Raw genomic sequence first — 22,558 nt, 5'->3', positions numbered from 1 at the left:
GAGTCCTGGCCTGACACTTTAGCTCTCCTGTGTTGTGCCATCCTCTTGGTCAGCGTCTCTTTGGTTTCCCCAGTGTACAAGTCATGGCAATCCTCCTGGCACTTAACATTGCTCTTTTTGTACCGGGGGACCTGATCCTTGTGGTGCACCAATTTCTGGCCCAGCGTGTTTTGGGGGTTTGAAAGCAACCGAGATGTGATGTTTGGAAAATATGCATCACAACTGTTCTGACACTCTCACCACATACGGAATCACCACTGGGTTATGCTTAGGCAGCTGTTGTCCTTCTCCTCTCTTCAATCGGCTGGTGTACTGTTTGGGCATCTTCCTGGCTTTGACAAACGCCCAGTTAGGATAACCACACTTAAGCAGGGCCTGTTTAATGTGGGATTTCTCCCTTTCTCTGGCTGCTGTGTCGGTGGGGACGTTGTCAGCTCGGTGGTACAGCATCCTTATGACTCCTAGTTTGTGCTCCAGGGGATGACGAGAGTCAAACCTTAAATACTGATCAGTATGTGTTGGTTTACAGTACACATCAACAGTCAAATGTCCCTCATCAACCATTGCAGTTTCACAGTCTAAGAAGGCTAACCTGTCATTTTTCACATCCTCCCCGGGTGAAGTTGATGTGGTTTTCCACAGAGTTAATGTGGTTAGGGAAATGTGTTACGTCCTGAGATTTAATTTAACCCAGTTGTCGTCCAAAAATCTGAACCAATGGCCAAGTGGTGTCCCCGAATAGAACATCGGAGCCCTCTTTTCCACTTCCTCCATGTATAATTGGCACCTATAGGTGAAACTAGGAAACCCGTAGAATGCCCATGCGTCTATCTACAGTACTGACCCCAGAGTCAAGTCAATTTTATTTCTATAGCCCATTATCACAAATTTTGTGATACATCTGTCGCCATCTTGCAATGCTGTGGTTGCCACCATTCCCCAATCCTCTGTGAATAGTACACATTGCCATTGTAACTCTAGTTAATGGTCACAGCAATTTGCATATAATCATTGGTTTCAGTCGTTATGCCACTGTACTGTTTGTAAGGGGTGAGGATACCTGCAGTCAGTTGAGACTGAAGATGTCACTTAGATGAGTGATGAAACGTTTCTCTCAATAAACCTTGTGTCCAGATGAACTGATTAATTTTTCTTTCCTTACATGGATTATTGAGCATGCATAAAGACATAGCTTACTTATTCTATGTTTCACTTGAAAATAAATACCTCAGTCAAATCCCGTATGACTGAGAAATACTGCAAACCATGTACTAAGTGTAAATAACCCTGAAGTGAGAAGTAGAACAACTAAGATGATTGTTTTTGCTCTGGCAGTATGTGATCTTTCTTTGTTTTAATGCTCTCTGACTTTGCCATGTACCCTGTGAAGCTGCGTGATTCATGATTTGATCATTTGCCTGCATTTCTTTATCGGGGGTTAATAATAATCTCGCCGTTAAGATTAATGCTTTGGATTGTATTTTAACTGATTAATATGGTGATTTTAACGAATTCCCATTTCCATGTCCTGCTGCAACATCAATGCTAAGCCTAAAGATAATGATACTGTACTTTGACCTTTAGTGCACCAAACCCGTCTCCGAGCTGTGACACACAGACTATATGAAGTGCACATGAACACGAGCTGGTGCTACAAACCTCTACTTCTCTCTGATTCCCCCCCCCCCCCAAGAAATGCACTTTTAGTGACACTTCTTTTTTCCCCATCTTAAAAAAAAGAACAGTGATTACCCTATTTTCTGTCCTATATCCCTGTCGGTGCTGGATGCGGGTCCATGCAATATCAAAGGCAAACAGGACGCGCTTTCCGGTGCCAATTGCAGCCATATCTTACAGATGACATTTTTGAATAATGCTTTTCAGATAGCACTCTGTGTGTCATGCGTGGCGTCCATATTTCAGCAAGTCTCTGGAAAACGTAACAGGACAGTTTTAAACCATCTAAAATGGTTTTTTTTAAACATTGCACCTTACTTTTTGCAAAAGACATACCCAGCCCATGGGGTCAATACCCTGATTGACACCCTGCACTGATCTGCAGCCTGCCCGAGAGAGAGAGAGAGAGAGAGAGAGAGAGAGAGAGAGAGAGAGAGAGAGAGGAAACTGATAATAACGCTTAAACTTGCCAGAGTAATGATGGCGGCTTTAGTGGAAAAGAGATGAAAGGAAATGTTTTGTCACCGAGTTAATCAATGTAACATAACACCTTCACATCTATCACATAACAACGTATGGTTTCCAATACGTCCCGATCTAATGAATGCACCTCGCCCTTTCTACTAATATTGCAATTATGTGACATTTTTTTCATTCGAACCGACCGAGGAAGTGCAGGAATGAAACTGTCCGCTCTTATCAACAGAGAAATAAGTCGCATGATGTGCCAGCGGCGGAAACGACGTTCTCGTTCCGAGAACTTTATTTAGCAGAGAGGTCTATATTTCCGAGTGCGGCAGAATATTTTTCCACCGTTCGCCATCTTGACGTTTCGACCGTACAAGCGGAGGCATCATCTCTGGCGGACCGACAGCGGGTGTGGTTCGGACTTTTACGGGTGGTTCACCTAGCAGCGCTTTTCCCGTTTCCAGCCAAGAGAGAGGAGCTAATTGTCCGAAAAAGAAACACGGAGGAGCCCCTAGATTCTGGTAAAGACCTTTAATGTCTGCTTGTTATTCGACGTCGTATTAAAGAAGCGTCAGTGTTTGTTTTACGAATTGAAAATCCTCCTCGACTGGGGAGGGGGCTCCGGTGGGGTTTTCTGCCGTGTCTGGCAGCACGGGCAGGTCCGGTACGGTGGCGCTTGGATCTACTTTCCATCTGGGCTGGTTAGCTAAGCTAATCAAACGAGACTTACATAAATTGGGGAGGTCTCCATCGAAATATGTAACTTTGTCACTGGATCGACCCTTTTCTGTAACACCTTCATTATGTTTTCTGTGTATACGCCCAGGTAACATTTTGAGTTCGTTAACGGAACCTGAAGCAGTGTTTGTTTATATTAGCTAGAACAGCTAGCTGGAGGTGGCTAGCGAGTACCAGTATCAGCGAGCTAGGGGAGATCGAAAGGTATGCTAGCCAACCTGTTAGCTAAAGTGGCTAGCTTTCAAACTTATGGTTTACATAAATTAGCTATGTGCAATCACAGACTGATGTGTACAGACACATTCGCAGTTTGAGCGAACTAACAAATGGTCTTTTCAAACAAACGTGAGAGGAGGAGTCCTGGAAGTGATTGCGGGGTGGAGGAGGAGTATTTTTTCAGTGGAAATCCAAGCTGCGAGGTCGGAACTTGGCCGTGGTAGGGGGAGGGGGAGAAATATGCCTTTGATGTTCGTTGCCTCTGAATGGTGAATTGTGTTCATGCTGGCCTGGAAATACCCACCGCCTTAACTCTGGAGGTGGAGGCTCGGCATTTCCCCGCACAGCTACGTTAGCAAGCAAAACAATCAGTTGAATCGGAGGGAGCTTGTACAGGTAGTCTGTAAGTCAACATCTAGACTACTTGGTCAAACAATGGAAAGTTGAAATACAAACGCCAGGGCTAAGATTTGACTTTGACAAACCTGAGCTTGTACATCCATTTTCTTTTACGCAGTCTTTGAAGCTGTGCGGGCTGAGGTCAAGCAACAACTATGGCTACCCAGTGTAAGTATGAACAACTTAAAACACATCATCACTAACGAGAGAGGTCCACATTTTCTCTGTTTAAATGCGTTTTGTTAATCAATGCTGAATGGACAGCCATTTTGTCTTGAATGTTACTCGTGAAATGCGGAAACTGAATAAAAGGATACAGGACAGGCACATGTTTTAGGATCCTACCCATAATAATATGCTTTTATTATTGTTATTATTATGTCTTTTTGTACATCTAAGTTTTTCATTTGGGTTAATGGCTTATGTAGGTAATGGTGAATTCGTTGTTGTACAATTTTAGGAAGTTGATTGAGTTCATCTGGACACTGTTTATTCAGAGAGAATCACTCATCTAAGTGACCTCTTCAGTTTCAACTGACTGCAGGTATCCCCACCTTTATAAACAATACAGTTGACATAACAACCAAAAAAAAATGATTGGTTTCATATGCAAATTGCCATGAGCATTAACAAGAGTTCCAATGGCAATATGTATTATTCAGAGGATTTTGGAATGGTTGCAGCCACTGCATTGGAAGATGGCGACTGTACTCTTAGGCCCCCCTGGTTCAGGGATGATCGGTCCCTCTTTACATAGATGGCCTCTGGGAGTCAAAAAGATGGCCTCTTTGACTCCTGGAGTCAGAGAGGCCATCTAGGGGATACCTACAGTCAGTTGAGACTGATGAGGTCACTTAGATGAGTGATGAAACGTTTCTTGCTCAGTAAACGTGTCCAGATGAACTGATTCAACTTCTTGTGATTTTCTTAACTGATTTTCTTACCTGGATTATTGAGCATGCATAAAGACATAGTAATTCAATGTTTACATGTCTCTAAAACAAGATCTGAGTCCACTTTCTTGCATTGATGAACAGAGGCTCATGATGATATCCAAAATTCTATATTCACTGTCCGTCTATTTCACTTTATTTCTCCTCAGTCACACTTCTGTCTTTTTCTCAGTCCTTTTTCATCCATTTTCTAATTTTTGTGTTTGGTTTACCCCGAATCTCCTCTCCTAATTTTTGTGACTTTCTGGTGCAGCTGATTTGATGGAGCTGGATATGGCAATGGGGGACAGCAAGGCTGCAGTTAGCCAGTGGCAGCAGCAGTCCTACCTGGACTCAGGCATCCAGTCTGGAGTCACCACCACGGCACCATCCCTGAGTGGCAAGGGAAACCCTGATGCTGATGAGGATGACCCAGGACTCTATGACTGGGAGTTCAACCAGCCTTTCACTCCTGAGACTGCAGGTATACATGTACCTGAAACACTTGAACACCAAATTCTTTGACTGGCCACCAGTGAGTGGCCAGAAACATGACACTATGTTACCTTTTGGCTTATAGTCCAACACTTCATCTTTGAATTTGTAACTACATAGAATGGCAAAAGAGGAGTGATCAAATATCTAATTAATCATCTCTCTCAGACATGGAGGGTTATGCTATGACCCGGGCCCAGCGTGTACGGGCTGCCATGTTTCCAGAGACCTTGGAGGAGGGCATTCAGATCCCACCCACCCAGTTGGATACTGCTCACCCCACAGCAGTGCAGCGCTTGGCAGAGCCTTCTCAGATGCTTAAGCATGCCGTTGTCAACCTCATAAACTACCAAGATGATGCTGAGCTTGCCACACGTGCCATCCCTGAGCTCACCAAGCTGCTCAATGACGAGGATCAGGTACATGACCAAAAGAGACCAGACACACAGTTATATTCACACATCAAACTACTGTTTACTCAAACTAATGATCAATAAGGATGAATGCAAAAATACTTAGACGTAAATGCATACTCACAAGAGTCTGGAAAATTGCCAAAAACAGAACAGCTCATAATCCTTTCTATAACTTGTGTTCTTACCAACATCATCTCTCTGTTCTAGGTTGTGGTGAACAAAGCAGCTGTGATGGTGCACCAGCTGTCCAAGAAGGAGGCATCGCGCCATGCCCTGATGCGCTCGCCCCAGATGGTTTCAGCAGTGGTTCGTGCCATGCAGAACACTGGTGATGTAGAGACTGCTCGCTGCTCCGCTGGCACCTTGCACAACCTCTCCCACCACCGTGAGGGGCTACTAGCCATCTTCAAGTCTGGGGGCATCCCTGCCCTGGTCAAGATGCTTGGGTGAGAGATGGAAACTGGCAGAATAGGGTTACTCTCTCTCTTTTTTTCTTTTTTATGAAAAGGTAGCTAATAAGATTGCCCAAATGCACCACTTGAAATAGTTCTTGAAGCTAGTGTGTGTGTTTATGCATTATGTGCTTGTAGAAGAGAAAAGTGGTTGTCAATAAATAGGCTTTGACTCGGAGCCATGCATTAGGTTTCTTTGCAGCTCAGTTCTGTTTTAGTGTGCTACTAAGGCCGCCCTGCACAGATATGTTCTTTCTTGTATCTTTGTGCCTGGAAGGACATTGCCCTAGTTAACATGTAGCAGGGAAAGGTGTAGGGTGAGGGGATTATGAACAGCTAGATGTTGTGACAGAGTACAAACACTGGTAGGTGAAAGGGAAGGAATGATGTAAATGGCTGGCAAATGAATAAATTTACATGCAGGTAGCAACTGTGTTATTTGCCCAAACTGAGTGAAAACTAGTACAGTCCTGACCTCTGTTGTTCAACGATGTGTATAATGTGTCAAGCAAGCAAGATAAACTGAAATGGGAAAGGTACCAGATACACAGCACGGTTGCCGACATCTGCCACTTTTGAATGCTCTCAGCAGATAATGATTGATGCATAGTTTGCTGAGCACTGTAAGTGCAAGCCAAGTTTTTTTGGGGGGGTAGTGACATCAAAGAACAACAAACTAAAACAACTGAGTACACTTTTCAGATAATGTCACTCAGCAAACCCTGCTGATGTTTTGTTATATAATGTTTTAGGAAAGCTCCAATATTATGCATAGCACCTTGAATGTGATTATTAGGTTGCATTTGACTGTATTCTGTGTAGAACAAGACTGATGCTCACTTTCAAAACTAATTCACTACTGAAGTCATCTAACTCTGATTTTTGCTGTATTTCCCACCAGTTCACCAGTGGACAGTGTGCTGTTCTATGCCATCACCACCCTCCACAACCTTTTGCTGCACCAGGAGGGGGCTAAGATGGCAGTCCGTCTGGCTGGGGGACTGCAGAAGATGGTGGCCCTTTTGGCTAATACCAATGTCAAGTTCCTGGCTATCACCACCGACTGCCTGCAGATCCTGGCTTATGGCAACCAGGAGAGCAAGGTATTGCTCACAGATACTGTTAATATTAATTTTCATGTTTGTGTTTTCAGTGTCTTTCATATTCGATGTTTGTGTGCCTTTATTGCTCACTGTACGACCCACTCCAACAAGAAACCTATTTCCCCTTATCAAATGTCAAATATGCATCTACACAAGCTATTTCGTCATCAAATACTCATCCTTGTGTGTATTGTATTGTGTCTGTCATAGCTGATCATCTTGGCCAGCGGTGGTCCCCAGGCCCTGGTCAACATCATGAGGACCTTCACCTATGAAAAGTTGCTGTGGACCACTAGTCGAGTGCTCAAAGTCCTCTCTGTTTGTTCCAGCAATAAGCCTGCCATTGTAGAGGCTGGTAAGTACATATAAACACTCAGTGTGGTTTACCCATTGGACAACACAAAGTGATTATGGAATACATAGTGTTTATGTATTTATTTATTTAACCAAGCAAGTCACCTAAGAACTAGAAGAGAGCACTCAGTATAGTGCAGATCTCCACCAGGTGTATCTCCCCTTCGCCGGTGCTCGGATTTGGGCGAAAAGCCAGCTGAGGAGTTAGCACTTAATTGTGGTATAAAACAGGTTTTTCAAAGGTTTTGAATCACCACAATCATGAGAGGTCTTTGATAACAGTCATAATTGTGCACCAAAATTATTAGGCTGACAGGCCCAGTAGTATGCGAGATTAGCAGCAGACAGATACATGCACCTGGAAAGAAAAAACAGCGTCTTTCCTGCCATTATAAGACTTGCGCAGCACCCAAGTTGATTGAATGGGAAATATGGAAACAGAATTTTTTTTTTTATATATACACAACATTGAAGCTACAAAAATCTTACCTACTCAAAACTTTTTGCTTGTCAGTCTGTGGATATGCAGCCTCTTAGGCTGACCCTCACAGGAATGTGACCCAAGTGTTATATGAACCTGCACTTTTCAAAAAGGAAAGATTTGCTATGCGACCATTTTGGTTACAGTCTAGTAGTTCTACCTTCGCTAATGCCTGGAATACACAGTCAGGTCAGCTCTGGCCTTGGGGGGCAGGGTGAAAGAAGAGAGGGAGCAGCGGTAGCGAGAACAAACGTTTTTCAAAGGTTTTGAATCACCGCACCCATGAGTGGTTCTTGATCATACGGTCATAACTGTGCAAAAAAAATATTAGGCTGATGGTCCAGTAGTATGCAAGATTAGCTGCGAACAGACGCACACACATGCACAACCAAATGCATAATCCCCTCCAGGCTACCGCCTGGCAGAGATAACAAATTCTTATTTACAAGAGCAGGCTGACAAGAGGCAGTGTGGGGGTGGGGGGCGGCATGTATTACATTAAAAAAGACCTACTAAGACCTGTAGCAGCTGTGTATTTAAACTAAGACCCAAGACATATTGTAGTCACCTAATAAATTCTGTTAGCATAAGAGGTCAATAAATGCATTTTCTTGGTTTGTGTGTGTAGGGGGTATGCAGGCCCTGGGGCTCCACCTGACAGACCCCAGCCAACGTCTGGTTCAGAACTGCCTTTGGACCCTCAGGAACCTGTCAGATGCCGCCACCAAACAGGTACAACACACCAATGGTGCCTACAAATATAGACCTCATTTAAGTAGCCACCTTGCTGCAAGTAAATATTGGTTATTCTAATAATTCAATTACTGTACAGAACAACACGCACAGCTACATTGAATAGGAGGACACATCCCATTTTTTTCTCTTCCCACTCTGTCCTCACTTCAACCCTCCCCATCACTCTCTTTCTAGGAGGGAATGGAGGGTTTATTGGGGACCCTGGTCCAGCTGCTGGGCAGTGATGACATCAATGTTGTGACGTGTGCTGCCGGCATCCTTTCCAACCTGACCTGCAACAACTACAGCAACAAGCTCATGGTCTGCCAGGTATGTAATATATTCTAAGTGACAGTGCTTGTTACACATTTTTATTCACATCTCAACTCGCTTGTACACAGCAAATTAGGAGAGGATTGATGTTCAGATTGCTGTTTTAAGGTGGGAGGCATCGAGGCTCTGGTGCGTACAGTGCTACGGGCCGGTGACAGAGAGGACATCACAGAGCCAGCAGTCTGTGCCCTGCGTCACCTGACCTCTCGCCACCAGGATGCTGAAATGGCCCAGAATGCTGTGCGTCTTCACTACGGCCTACCTGTGGTGGTCAAGCTGCTGCATCCACCCTCCCACTGGCCACTCATTAAGGTACATGCTCTTCTAGCTTCATTATCCCATTAGGGAAATTTTTTATGCTGACTCAGGCTTTTCCTAGAATCTTAAAACATAGACTTAAGCAAAATGTGTACATAGTGATATCACTAGTGGAACGTTGCAGTTGTCATGTTGCATAAGGACTTGCATTTATTTTTAACATTTTCTCCCATCTAGTGGTCATTTAGGAGTAATTCATTATTCTCTAGTTTGTTCCCTGTTATTGTTTTCTTTGGTTATTTTAATCATATGGCACAGCCAGGTCATAGTTCAGAGATTCAGATCAGGAAATGCTTTCATTGTTCATCACATGTGGTCAGCTTGCAGCTCCAGCTACCTTATCCTTTTGCTCCTCTGTTTGTGCCTTGGAAAGCATTACTTGTGAGTTATATTTACTTTCAAGGTTAATCAGAATAGTGCACGGGTGTCATGTGGCATATTGTGTTAAGTTATATTTAAATATTTAGTTTATTTGCATGTGAATGCGGTCAAAGCTGAATGGCGACAGGCGTGGGCCCAAGTCCATGAATACTGTGATGGCCTCCAGTGCTTTACCTGTGCCCCCGTCCATAGGGTTAGAGGTTGTATCAGGAAGGGCATCTGACATGAAATTTTGCCAAATCATTATGCGGATTGACAAGACCATACCAGATCAGTCAAGGCCCGGGTTAACAATGACCGCTGTCGGTGCTGTATCCTCACAGTGCTGTGCCCTCACAGGGTACCAATGGAAACTATCAAATCCGCTGTGGCGACCCCCTGGGAAACAGAACAAGTCGAAAGAAGAAGAATGTGGTCAAAGCTAAACTAGCTATGAGTGGCTGTGGCGTTTCCTGTTCTAATAACTGTTTGATAGTTTCCTGCTGCAAATATGCCAGTGTTTCTATTGGTGTTTTGAAGCTGGTGAAGGTTATGTACATTATTTGCAAGATATTTACAAGTTATTATGCAGCTATTTACATATCACTTTAATGGGGTATTTTTACATTGTAACCTTTTGTCATTTTACATCATTTTATGTCTGTGGATGTATCAAAAAAAGATCCTTTCAAGAGAATGACGACAACACTAAAGAGCATTCAACTTTATTCCAGCCTCCAACTTTTCTCTTGAAGTCTGTTAGCTATCTGTTAATTTGTGTACAGACACAGACACTGAGGACAGAATAGCAGTAGTGGTTAGGAATTAATTACATGGCAGGGGTAACTTGTATGTGCTAACCTTTCTTCGTGATGATTCATACTTGATGTGCATTTTCATAACCCCTTGTCCAGGCTACAGTCGGTCTGATCCGCAATCTGGCTCTTTGCCCGGCCAACCACAGTGCTCTGCGAGAGCAGGGAGCCATCCCCCGATTGGTACAACTGCTGGTCAGGGCCCATCAGGACACCCAGAGGCGCACCAGCATGGGAGGCAACCAGCAGCAATTTGTGGTATGAAATCCAACTACTGTAACTTATTGAACGTCCTTTATCCTGTAGGAATTTGTGTATTTGTTTGACTTACACTCTCCTTCAAACATGCATCCAGGAGGGTGTGCGCATGGAGGAGATAGTGGAAGGCTGCACAGGAGCTCTGCACATCCTGGCCCGGGACGTTCACAACAGAATTGTCATCAGAGGACTAAACACCATTCCACTATTTGTCCAGGTAAAACCATCCCTTGTTGTTAAGAAGCACTCCTGTTACTGTTAACAGATAGTGCCTTCTGTAGAGCCATCTTGACAGCATATCAGTCTTTTTGCAGTCATAACTTTATTTTATTTTTTGGTTGCGGGATCTTAGTGTTTTGGAAAGTGTCACAGTTCTTATTCTCTCCTCTCCTCCTTATCACTGCATGACTATCACCACTCCCTTTTCTCTTCCCCTTCAAAGATTGTCTCTTACTCTCTGTGTTCATGTGTCTCTCTCTGTCTTTCTGCTTTCTAGTTGCTTTATTCTCCAGTGGAGAACATCCAGCGTGTGGCAGCAGGCGTGCTGTGTGAGCTTGCTCAGGACAAGGAGGCTGCTGAGGCGATAGAAGCTGAGGGAGCCACCGCACCACTCACTGAACTGCTTCACTCCCGTAATGAGGGAGTCGGTAAGTGTACATACACTGGCACTAACAAGCATAGACACTCATAGTTTTATCAGCTCGTAGGCTTGGGCGATTGGCTGAGTCCAATCGGTGGTTGTTGTTTTTTGTTTTTTTTTTGAGGGGGGGGGGGCATTTTTTGTACTTTTGTTTATTTAATGGTCTGCCTCCTCAAGAATTCAACGTGGTAAATAATTCACCTGTAAAGCGCAATTCAAAGCATCCATGAATAGGAACTGGCAACTGGAGTTGGGCCATATGCACGTTCTTGTTGCACTGATTTCCGACAAGTCTTTCACAATACAGGGCAGTGACTACATGACAATTTATCCATCTTTAGTGGTTGCTGTCCGATCGATTGGTGCTGAAAAGCAATGTCAATTCATAAATGGTATTGGAGAACTAGACCAAAAACTGTATTTGCAGTTGTGCACCCTGATCATCGATTAGCATAATTAACTTATCCCCACCTGTTTGTTCATTTGGAGGCTGCAAGCGGAGACATCCTTTTCTGATGCCACCAGATTTCTATCTATCTATCTATCTATCTATCTATCTATCTATCTATCTATCTATCTATCTATCTATCTATCCATTTATTTATTTATTTAGGTCAAATCGTGTTGGACAGCTGTTCAGCCTGTCTTTACATCTTATTGCTTAGCAAAGATCTCGAGATGATTCATTTTGTTTAACTGAAGAAGAACAGCCCATAGGCTGTATTGCTGCAGTGTTTCAGTAAAATTACGTTTTCACATTCATGCTTGTGCAAACTGGTAGTGTTAGAATCTTTTGCTGGTACTACTTGTATGCAAAGGCTGCAAATTACTTCATTTCGGTCCTTCGGCTTGCCGGCTGCTTCTGGTTTAAAACCAAAATTACATTACATCCCAAATAGGGGATTTTGCATTCATTTTCACAACAAGCTCTTCCATGATTGTTGCATTCGCTGAAAATGGCTTGGGGGGCGGTGTATAGTGCCAATCCCTGATTGTTGGGCTGACGGTGGCCGGTAGGAAAAAGGAAAAAATTTTACATATTGCCCAATGCTATCGGCTAGTTAATGCAGCGAGTACAGATATAGCCAGTAATTTGTTACGTTTGTACTACTTGTAGTTAATTTTTTGTCTGTTATGTATTTTCTCTCCTTTAGCAACTTATGCAGCAGCTGTGCTGTTCCGCATGTCTGAGGATAAACCCCAGGACTATAAGAAACGCTTGTCAGTGGAGCTGACCAGCTCTCTGTTCAGAACTGAGCCCATGGCCTGGAATGAGGTATATACACACACACACACACAAACACACACGCACACACACGCACACACACACACACACACACACACACACAGCTAAACATGCATTCCTTCACATAGAGTAACTTATTACCAATCTCCATTACTCAGACTGGGGACCTGGGGCTAGATATTGGAACTCCAGGAGACCCTCTGGCCTACAGACAGGACGGTGAGTGTTGACAGCCTTTTTACACTGAAACTCCACCCTCTCCATTTTGCCTCCTTCTCCTATGCACTTTTTATTGCTCCAACCGCATTCCTTTCATCCCTTTGATCTGTGAAGGCATTATTTCTTCTCTTTTTTTAAAAGATGAATACTGTGGTGTTGTATTGGGTGTTTCTTAAAACTTAACAGTCTGACAGCACTTTTTTATATATTTTTTTCTTTGAGGATTTTGTGGGAGGAAACTGTTGATATTAGCACTTGTTAAATATCACAGGAAACTTTGGTTTTCAGTCAGTCTTTTTTCCATTACATGATCTGGCTGTTTTGAATAAATTTTGTGACATGTTCTCTGTTACCCACTAGACGGTGCCTACCGTGCCTACCCACCAGGCTATGGCCAGGACTCCCTACTGGACCCCATGATGGAAGGGGCTGACTACCACGCTGACACTCTGCCCGACCTGGGGCACCACACTGACCCGCTACCTGACCTAGGCCACACCCAGGACCTGATGGACAGCAGCCAGCTGGCCTGGTTTGACACTGATTTGTAGGATAGGTAAGAATGACACAAAACAAGCTGACTCACTAGTTTTACAATTGGCCCACAGTAAAAGTTTCATGGAAAAATTTATTCAGCTTTGTGTTGTGTTCTTTTGCAGCTGTATTCCTGATAGAACCTGCATTGTGATTGGCCTGTATCTTCTGAAGCAGCATTATGATTGGCCCGTAGAGTTGTAGAAGGTATAGGGAGGATTAGGGGATCTTGGAAAGTGCCTGACACATGAATACATGGGGAGATGGTTACCACGGGAATGAAATAGCATGTCAGAAAGGGGGGGGGGTAAGGGAAGGGTTAATGTAAAGCATCAGTAAGAGGTGTGGAAACACACAATGGAGGTCTTTGAGTGGGTTGCCTAATTGGAAGAGTGCACATGAGGTGGATCCTAAAGATGGAATCACAGATATGTTTTAGCCTTGCCTGTATTCTTAACTTTTTTTTGTTTTCCATTTTTTCTTATTCTATTTTATATTTCTTTTTGTATTACTCATTCTCTTTATGGTACTGACCCAGCTTGCCTTGGCACTAGCCATCTTCTTTTTCTCTTCAATTGCCAATCATTTGTAATTTTTTTTTAAAAACGTATGTTATATGTAGTGTTAAGTTATAGTGGTATTATACAATGTTCCTTTGATTTATGGCCGAATGTGTAGAACACTAATAATCAATTGAATCGTACTCTGACTTAAAGTGTAACATTGTGTAGTTTTTTTTATAATCTCAGAAATGGAGGATTATGCATTCTTAATATGTGCTTATTAAAGCATAATAAAAATGTCAGTGTCACAAATGTTCTGAATGGGGACATGGGTGAAATTGAGGGTGGGTTTGGGATAAATCTAGAGACAAGTGTTTTATATACAGTATCACTGGTAGGTTAACAACTATTTTGTATGCCATCATTGGATGTCTGGTAGAAAAGTATTTAGGCTATCATTGGTGGTCTAATAAAACCAGAGGTGTGGACTCGAGTCACATGACCTGGACTTGAGTCAGACTCGAGTTGCAAATTTGACTTTAGACTTGACAAAACTGAAAAAGACTTGCAACTCGACTGACTTTAACACCAATTACTCATGACTTGACTTGGACTTTAGCCTTTTGATTTGAAAGACTCTACCTTCTCCAAACCCAGAGACAAAAGTGCTTTTAAAAAGTGTATGGCCAATAAACTATTTCCATAATTACAGATCCACTTTGAATCAACCCTTGATAAATAAAAAGCATTAATAATTTGCATACTTTTGGTGTATTGAATTACTTCGTTGGGAATTTTGAAATGGCATTTATTTTGATGAAGAGTACATAATGTCTTGTTTAAGACTTGAAACTCAAAGTTAAGGTCTTGGAACTTGTAAATCTGGACTTGGGGCTTGACTTGGCACTTGTCTGTTTTGACTTGACACTTGGGACTTGAGTGCCAAGACTTGTGACTTGGGGGGGCAATGACTCGGTCCCACCTCTGAATAAAACCAAGTTTTATGTGCTATCATTGGTAGCCCGGTTGAACCAGTTGTAGTCCTGCTGTGCTTATTTTGGAGACAAGGTTATGACACGGCTGAAAAATAAAGTGGCATTTTATTTCATCTGGTTTCTTTCTAGTGTCTTTGTCATGTAATTACATGCATGGTTAGTCTGACAATTGTAGGGAGAATGGCCTCAATTTATTTTACATTGTGGTACTTCCTTGACATGATAGCCTTTTTTTCTGATTTTCTTTATTCTGAAGCCCACAGTACTGACTGGTGTCCTCTAGATGTGGGTCTCTTGAATGTCAGTCAGTCAGACCAGGAGATGCTTGTGGATATGTTGGAATAGTCTTGTTGAAGTATCCACAGCTGCTGTGTGTATGATGAAGATGGTCCCCATCTGAAGGACACAAGTCACACTGATTTTTTCTTTTTAACAAGTTTTAAACGCACTACAATAATTCAAATTAATGTTATTATCAATGACAAAATCTATTCTGATGCACTTAGCACCCAAACTCCAGCTATTTGGGGGTTGAGGAGCCAGAAAAAACCCTGTCTCAGTCTTGGTCCCATAAGGTTAAGCAGTCTGGTCCCCCCCCCACAGCATTGTGTTAGGCCCACAGTGGAAAAGGGGACTGGTGAAGCTTTCCCCCACCCACCCATGATGTAAATTAGCTACTTGAGGCTAATTCATATCACTTAAGTGTCAGTAGATGGAAGTATTTTATGATTTTTAGCTTGAGTTAAAGTGTGTGTCTGTATGTGTGTGTGTGTGTGCTGGTGTTTGACAGTTTATGGCCTTTCTGTCAGCAGTCAGCACAGGGCTCTGCACTGGGCCACACCAGTTGTCATCACTCCTCTATTGTTTTCTGGTAGACTTTGATTGAAGTATTTTAAACCTTGGTCTCTTCAACATCGAAAAGTGGTCAAAGTACACACTTTGATGTCAGGGGCCATATAACAGCTCATTAACCAAAGATAAATTTGAGTAAATACATCAAAGAGGCTTTCATCCTGCCTTGAAGCTCCCCCACAAGGTCGAAAAGCAGCACTTTCAAGTTTTAGATGGATTATTCTGACAGCTGGATGTGGAGGGACAGTTGGAGCTGAATGATGTGAGGTACAACTTGTAGAAAAGCCTGAAAAATGCACCTGCCAGCAAGAGACAAAGACGACAAATCAACACAGGCTTTAGACATGAGCCAATTTAAAGTAACATGAGATTTAACAATAATGCATCTCCTGGCCTAAAATCCATACACCAGTTTAATTCCATGTTGAAATCACCTATCAGCCCATTCATTATTCAGAGGTCTTTGTGGTCTAATTTTGAGAATGTTAACTTGCTCTGTTTTGAGAATAATTTGAGGCAATTAGTACTCGGAAGATGAAAATAAAGGTATGAAATTTAGATTTATGGGATTTTTTTTTCATGATTTACAGTTAACTATCCTGGGTGATTCCTTTTTTTTTTAAATACTGTCATGCTTGTACCTTTATAAGTGAGCTAAGCTACTTCGTCTGGATGTGCGTGGGTGCAAATCATTTCACACGACAAGGAATCTCCCATTTATGAACTTTACTGAACTTCGGCAGGTGAGTACAGAACATACAGCCATTTATGTCAGTGATGCCAGTTATGCTGGGTTGTGAACTCTAGCTCAGGCACAGAACAGCAAGCTAGCACTGTCCATGCGATGAGCCGTGACCACTGTTCAACCATAACTAACTACTACTACTACCATAGAAGCTTATTACGCTTCCCATACGTGATCACGCCATGCTCAATGACCAATCAACATGCTACATTTAACAACAAGCAACACATTGTGTGTGCGTGTGTGTGTGTGGGGGGGGGGGCTTATCTATTGTGAACTGCCTTACACTACCCCCCTCCAGGAGTACTGATTCCCTTCAGTTCAGGTGACTCAAATGAACATGTCTAGGAACTAATACTGTCAGCTTACATCACAGTCTTGGCTCTTTTTACTGGTCATGTAGCTTTGCATGCATTGCAATGCTGGCATCCCTTTACAAACAGATGGGTGTCCTCACGCATTCCATACCAGTGGTAGCTCTGGCGCAGGCACTCAAGGGTTTTCGCTTCTCCAAGATGACCAGAGTGGGAAGGTTGTGGCAAGCCTGCAGGACCTCTTTTTTCATGGAAGCTGGAACTAATAACAGCAAGGTTGGGAATTAGGCTCCTACTCTCTCCCAGGGATAGTAGAGAACTCCTTGTTACAGCATGACCTGAGGCCAGCAGAGCCAGAGCTTCCTCACTGCAGGGCTCTCAAGCATCAACTGATATTTAGTAGGGAGTGTCTCAGATTCTTTCCACATGTGGAGGATGGAGAGGACAGGATCAGCTTTCTGAAGTTTGGCAAGCTCTTCAGAGCTGACTGACTGTGGCCAGTTAACTACTGGAGTCTCCAACATAGGTGCATGTGGTTGGCCTGCTTCCATTAACTTAATGTTATCACCACTGGTCTCACTGCTGAACTGGATACACCTCACTGCCAGCGGCACAACATCAATATCATCTTCAGACCTTGCCCGCTGCTCATGAAGTCTTTGGCAGTATTTACATCCTTGACATGGCAAGGTCAGAGAAGTTCTTAACAGCTTGGTAACAGTCACATTTGTTTCAATGTTCTTTGGTTTGCCTTGACATGGCATCAACATTAGCATGTTGGCGGCCTGCTCTGTGCTCGATGTGGAAGTCATATTGGCTCAACTCCAGCCAGCAAGCCAACTGAATTTCAGGGTACTTAAACTGAAAAAGCCAGATGGGGCTGCCATGATCTGTTCGCAAGAGGAACTTCCTGCCCAGTAGATAGTGGTGGAATTGGCAAGTGTAGTGGACAACAGCAAGTAACTCACGTCTGATGACACAGTTCCTCTGCTAAGCTGGCTTAAGATGGCTGCTGGTGTATGTTAGAACTCGCTCTTCTCCCCACTGGAGTTGTGACAGAACAGCTCCCAAACTGTTTCTTGATGCATTAGTGTCAAGAATGTACTTGCCTCCAACAGTGGGGTATCCCAGCACTAGTGTAGTGGTTAGTTTTTCTTTTAGCGGTGTAAAAGCATCCTGGTGCTTATCGATCCACAGGAATGTAGCCCCCTTCGTTAGAGGGCTGTGCAGAGGTTTTACCAGTTCTGCAAAAACTGGGACAAACTTGTGGTAGTTGTTACACAGCCCGAGGAAAGTTTGTATCTCCTGCAGGTTGTTGGGGGGTTCCCAGAGTTGTACATCCCTGACCAGAGCTGGGTTTGGTAAGATCCTGTCACAACTCACAATGTGGCCCAGAAGAGAACGTCCTCTAGAAGCAAGTGACATTTAGATGGCTTCAGCTTCAACCCATAGCTGTGGAGACATTTGAAGACCTGTGCAAACCGGTCCAGGCTCTCATCCACTCCTCTACCAAGGACAATGACATTGTTCAGGTAGATCAGCAATGTTTCCCACTGAAGTGCCCTGAGGGCAAGTGCCATTACCCTCTGAAATGTGCTTGGGGCATTGCAGAGCCCGAATGGCATGCAGATGTATATATAGAGGCCCCATTTGGTGATGAATGCTGTCTTTTTGCAGTCTTTGCCATCCACTGCTATCTGCCAATAGCCAGACTGAAGGCCAAGTGTTGAGAACATGGTAGCTCCCCCAAGAACAACAAGACACTTCAATCTTTGGCCGTCAGACTGTTTAGCCAGAGGTAATTCAGTCCACGTTTCTTACCTTCATGCAATCTCCAACTCCTGCATTTAGAAGTTGGTCTTATGTAGGCTTGTTCAGATCACCTCCAGAAAAACACTGATACAGCTCGTTGGAGATTACTGTTGTCTGAGCTCTGGTATCCACCACAGCCTGTGTTGGAATGCTGTTTACAGTCACAGGAATCTGTAGACTTTCATCCTTGTTTTTGGGGCAGCCAATCTGTAGCTCCTGTGGTTGGTGATCTTGATTTAGTGTCCCTTCTGACTGCAACCGCTGGCCTGGGTCTTTGTCTGCATGGTTACGGGCAGCTGTTGGGCTCTGCACCCTCATGCAATCCCTTCTGAAATGTCCTGGTTCTCCACAATCAAAACATGGACCAGATTCTCCACGGTTTGGGCTTGGTGTCTGGGAGTACATTCAGCTGGGCTGCATCTGATGATGGTTCTGCTTCCTCTGTGGTGGCAGGGGAAGTTGTGTTGTTGCTTTAGTTTGCTGGTGCTCTGCATATGTTGACTGGAAATGTTCAAGTTGCAGCTGTAGGTTCCCTATCGTATGAACAAGGGTCTTGACTTGATCCATCAGTGCAGCTGATCAGCAGTTACATACTGAGGGGCCTGCACCCTATGAGAGGTAGCAGTGAAGTCCTCATTGATGTCTCCATCATCAGCCCAAGAAATGCCTCTTGCTCTGTTTTTTATTTCAGTTTCACATCCCACAGTAGCTCTGAAGTTATGTTCATGAGCCTCTACACATTTTTGAGCCCCTGCAAGGGAGCATGGATCTCAGTTCATGAATTCATAAGCCACTTGTTGATTTCTTAGGCCTTTAAGGAAGGCATCAGTTACCAGTTGGTCTTGCAGCTGGAGATCCAGTCCTGGATATGCAAATGTATGAGGCATTGCACCTCTTCTGCAAATTCAGCTGATGCCTCCCTACCTTGTTGAAGTTCTCCCAACTTTCTCCTTACTGTGGTGGTGGTGGTAGGGGGGGGGGCTTTTCCCAAAACGCTGAGTGAGCTGCTCCAATAAGAGAACATAATCTTCCCTTGTACATTCTGGCAGTGAGCAGACATATGGTATTGCAGCTCCTCTTAAGCATTAATGCAGCCTGTAACCTCACTCATTGCTTTCCTGTTCATACACACTCTACTCCAATGTCCAACCTTGTTGCACGTATTGCATTTGGTTTCTCTAGCCGGGCAAGTTTCATCTTAACTGTGCTGCAGTTTCCCACACTTTCCACACTGTCCATTATTTCCCCCTTTTGGCTTACCGTGGTGTTTGGTGTATTTGCTGCGCTTGTGAGTGACTTCGTGTAACACCCCAGTTGCCTCTCCTTGCATGCTGACTTGCGAAGCAACCTCTCCAGACTGCCTGGCCGTCTCTACGGTTAGCGCTAGCGTCACGTCCTTCGTCAGCTGCAACTTAAGTGAGACATCTTTGTCGCGTATTCTAACAACAGTGCGGTCGCGGATATCCTCATCTCTGCTCCCGCCGAAGTCGCAATGCTCCGACAGTTCATACAAAGCCCTGATAAAAGTCTCAGCTTTCTCTCCCGGCCTTTGCACGCTCTGATGGAAACATGCACTTCGTGTATTACATTCCCTCTCGGCATAAAGTACTCATCGAACTTTCCAAGCACCCGATCAAAGTAATTTCTATGTCCGTCATCGGTAAATGCAAACGATCGGTTATGTTCTCCGACTCGCTTCCCATAGCGACTATCAATCGGGCTGCTCGCCTGCACGGCGCCATCTTTGTCTAGTTTTTTTTAAAATTTATTTCTGATTTTCCCTTTTTTCTCCCAATTTAGTGGCCAATCGATCCCTATTTTAATTCAAACACCCATCCTCGTACTGCATGCGTTCGCCAACTGCGTCTCTCCGGCCGGCAGTCTCGAAGGAGACGCCTCCCCACTTTCGTGACAAGGCGACTCCAGGCCGAACCACTATTTCCGACACACCAGAGACGCGTTCACGTGGCGAACACAAGCCGACTCCGCCCCCCTCCCGAAGACGGCGTTGTCAATGATTGCTGCTTCATCGAGTCCGGCCATAGTCGGATCTGACGAGACCGGGGCGCGAACCCCGGTCTCCAGTGGGCAACTGCATCGACACAAAGCCGATGCTTAGACCGCTACACCACCGCGGACTCGTCTTTGTCTAGTTTAGTGGCGGTTCTGAATCTCACAAAACGCTGCTTCCAATCCGGCCACTCGCCTGGCTTATCGAAGGGAAAGTTCGTCGGGGGGTTGAATTTAGCCATGACTCCTCTCGTTGTTTACTTCTGACACCATGTAAATAATTGCAATGGAGGCTTTATGTAGCTTTTGTCGGTTTTAATGAATCACCATCAGGCAACAAACCAACTCATGTACGCACGACATGATTTTGCCAAGTACTTCCCCGAGGTCACCTAAGCCCCTGCGTTTCCCTGTATCACAGTATATGCGCAAGGGCATTTAACTACCGTATATGACATATCACATCAATCACGCACACAAGGCGAGAAAGGAGAAGACATCGTTCAGAGACATGTGAGAGAAGAGAACAGTTTGCAATAGCCAATAAGGATTGTCCGGAGCAAGTAAAATGCCACGTTGGGCTAGTAAATCTAGCAACTCAAGTGTTAAAAAAAAAGTTAAAAAAGATAAAAATGTGTCAATAATTTTTTTTCGATCATCGATGTATCATAAATTATGTTTCGTTCTGTGGCATACAGTATAGCCCCTCCTCTTGCACGCATCGCTAACATTGGCTAGCACCGTTGGCCAATCAAGAATCGCGTTGGCTAGTCACGTGACGCGTAGCTGGCAGACTCGTCACTCACGACAAAATGGCGGCGGATAAAGACGGAATTTATGAACTGAAACGCAAGCGAGTATTTCAATTATCCTGGGAACATGACTTTAGTTAGGTGGCATTAGAGAATGTGGGCGAAACTCCAACTATGTATTGCACAGTATGCCGGAAGTTTGAGAGCAAGGCGGATAACACGGGGTCGTTTTTCAAAGGCACGTCAAGTTTCCGAAAAACATCGGTGGAGTGCCTAACAGCCGACAGTATCCGGCCTGCATAGTAGCTAAGAGGGCTGCCGTCCACCTCTCCTCCGGGGCCTTGCCGGTGCTTGTACGAAACATGAACGCCGAGGCAAGTCGGGTAATTGCTAAACTGAGCACCACAGCGTATCTTGTTTTAAAAAACGCGCAGCCGTTCACCGTGTACTCCCAGTGTGATTGCTCCTCAACAGAAGAATGGGATTGACCTGGGTACGCAGCGCCACACGGACATGGCTTGTCGAAGGCAAATATCTATCTAATGTTACACTATTTATCATTCTGTCAGTCAGACCTTGCACTCACAGTTCATTTTTTATGGGTTTAGCATTTTGTGTTTTCCAGAAAAATGTTTGTTGATGATCAAACTGATTTTAAACTGGTGTTATGAAGAGAGCTATGTCTACAAAAACGGTATTGGTGACGCTAGCCCCTCATGAACTGTACAGCAATGGAATGCGGTTAGCTGATCACCAGCTTAGTTAAAGTAGCCTACAGTATTCAAAATATGCTCGTAAGTCATGAGCGCTTAACAGATCTGTCCTTTGGATAGAATTTGCTTGTAAAAGCTAACACTTGGGGAAGGCACGGTGGCGCAGTGGTTAGCGCGGTCGCATCACAGCAAGAAGGTCCTGGGTTCGAACCCCGGGGTAGTCCAACCTTGTGGGTCGTCCCGGGTTATCCTCTGTGTGGGGTTTTCATGTTCTCCCCGTATCTACGTGGGTTTTCTCCAGGTGTTCCGGTTTCCTCCCACAGTCCGAAGACATGTAGGTCAGTTGAATCAGCCGTACAAAATGTCCGTGTGTGTGTCTGTCTGTCTGTTTGTGTCGGCCCTGTGATGGACTGGCAGCCTGTCCAGGGTGTCTCCCCACCTGCTGTCCAATGACTGCTGGGATAGGCTCCAGCATCCCACGACCCTGAGCAGGATAAGCAGTTTGGAAAATGGATGGATGTTATAAATAGTTTACATCACAACCATAAAAAGGTGCTGGGCAATTAACACCATAAAGGGCAGATCAGAATGTTTGTAAACAAAGAGCGCCAAGCTACTTCCGGGTGGATTCTAGTAGCTGGGTAGTGCCTAGTAGCTAACGTACATAACGGTT

At 44.2% G+C, this 22,558-nt stretch overlaps 1 protein-coding gene across 1 annotated transcript; it reads left to right on the top strand.

Moving 5' to 3' along the window:
• The first annotated feature begins 2,501 nt into the window (after window positions 1-2,501).
• LOC130128971 (catenin beta-1-like) lies at window positions 2,502-14,800 on the top strand. Its single transcript, XM_056298754.1, has 17 exons — window positions 2,502-2,666; window positions 3,617-3,666; window positions 4,705-4,914; window positions 5,094-5,344; window positions 5,549-5,787; window positions 6,695-6,896; window positions 7,107-7,251; window positions 8,360-8,463; window positions 8,662-8,796; window positions 8,908-9,111; window positions 10,392-10,550; window positions 10,648-10,767; window positions 11,047-11,197; window positions 12,345-12,466; window positions 12,595-12,655; window positions 13,016-13,211; window positions 13,315-14,800. The coding sequence occupies exons 2-16, from the start codon at window positions 3,654-3,656 to the stop codon at window positions 13,204-13,206; spliced, it is 2,307 nt and encodes a 768-aa protein (XP_056154729.1). The 5' UTR covers window positions 2,502-2,666; window positions 3,617-3,653; the 3' UTR covers window positions 13,207-13,211; window positions 13,315-14,800.
• The last annotated feature ends 7,758 nt before the right edge of the window (window positions 14,801-22,558 follow it).

This window comes from Lampris incognitus, chromosome 18, assembly GCF_029633865.1.
Source record: "Lampris incognitus isolate fLamInc1 chromosome 18, fLamInc1.hap2, whole genome shotgun sequence".
NCBI classification, from domain to species: domain Eukaryota; kingdom Metazoa; phylum Chordata; class Actinopteri; order Lampriformes; family Lampridae; genus Lampris; species Lampris incognitus.
The sequence above is the reverse complement of the archived record's forward strand: the minus strand, read 5'-3'. Positions and strand labels throughout refer to the sequence as shown.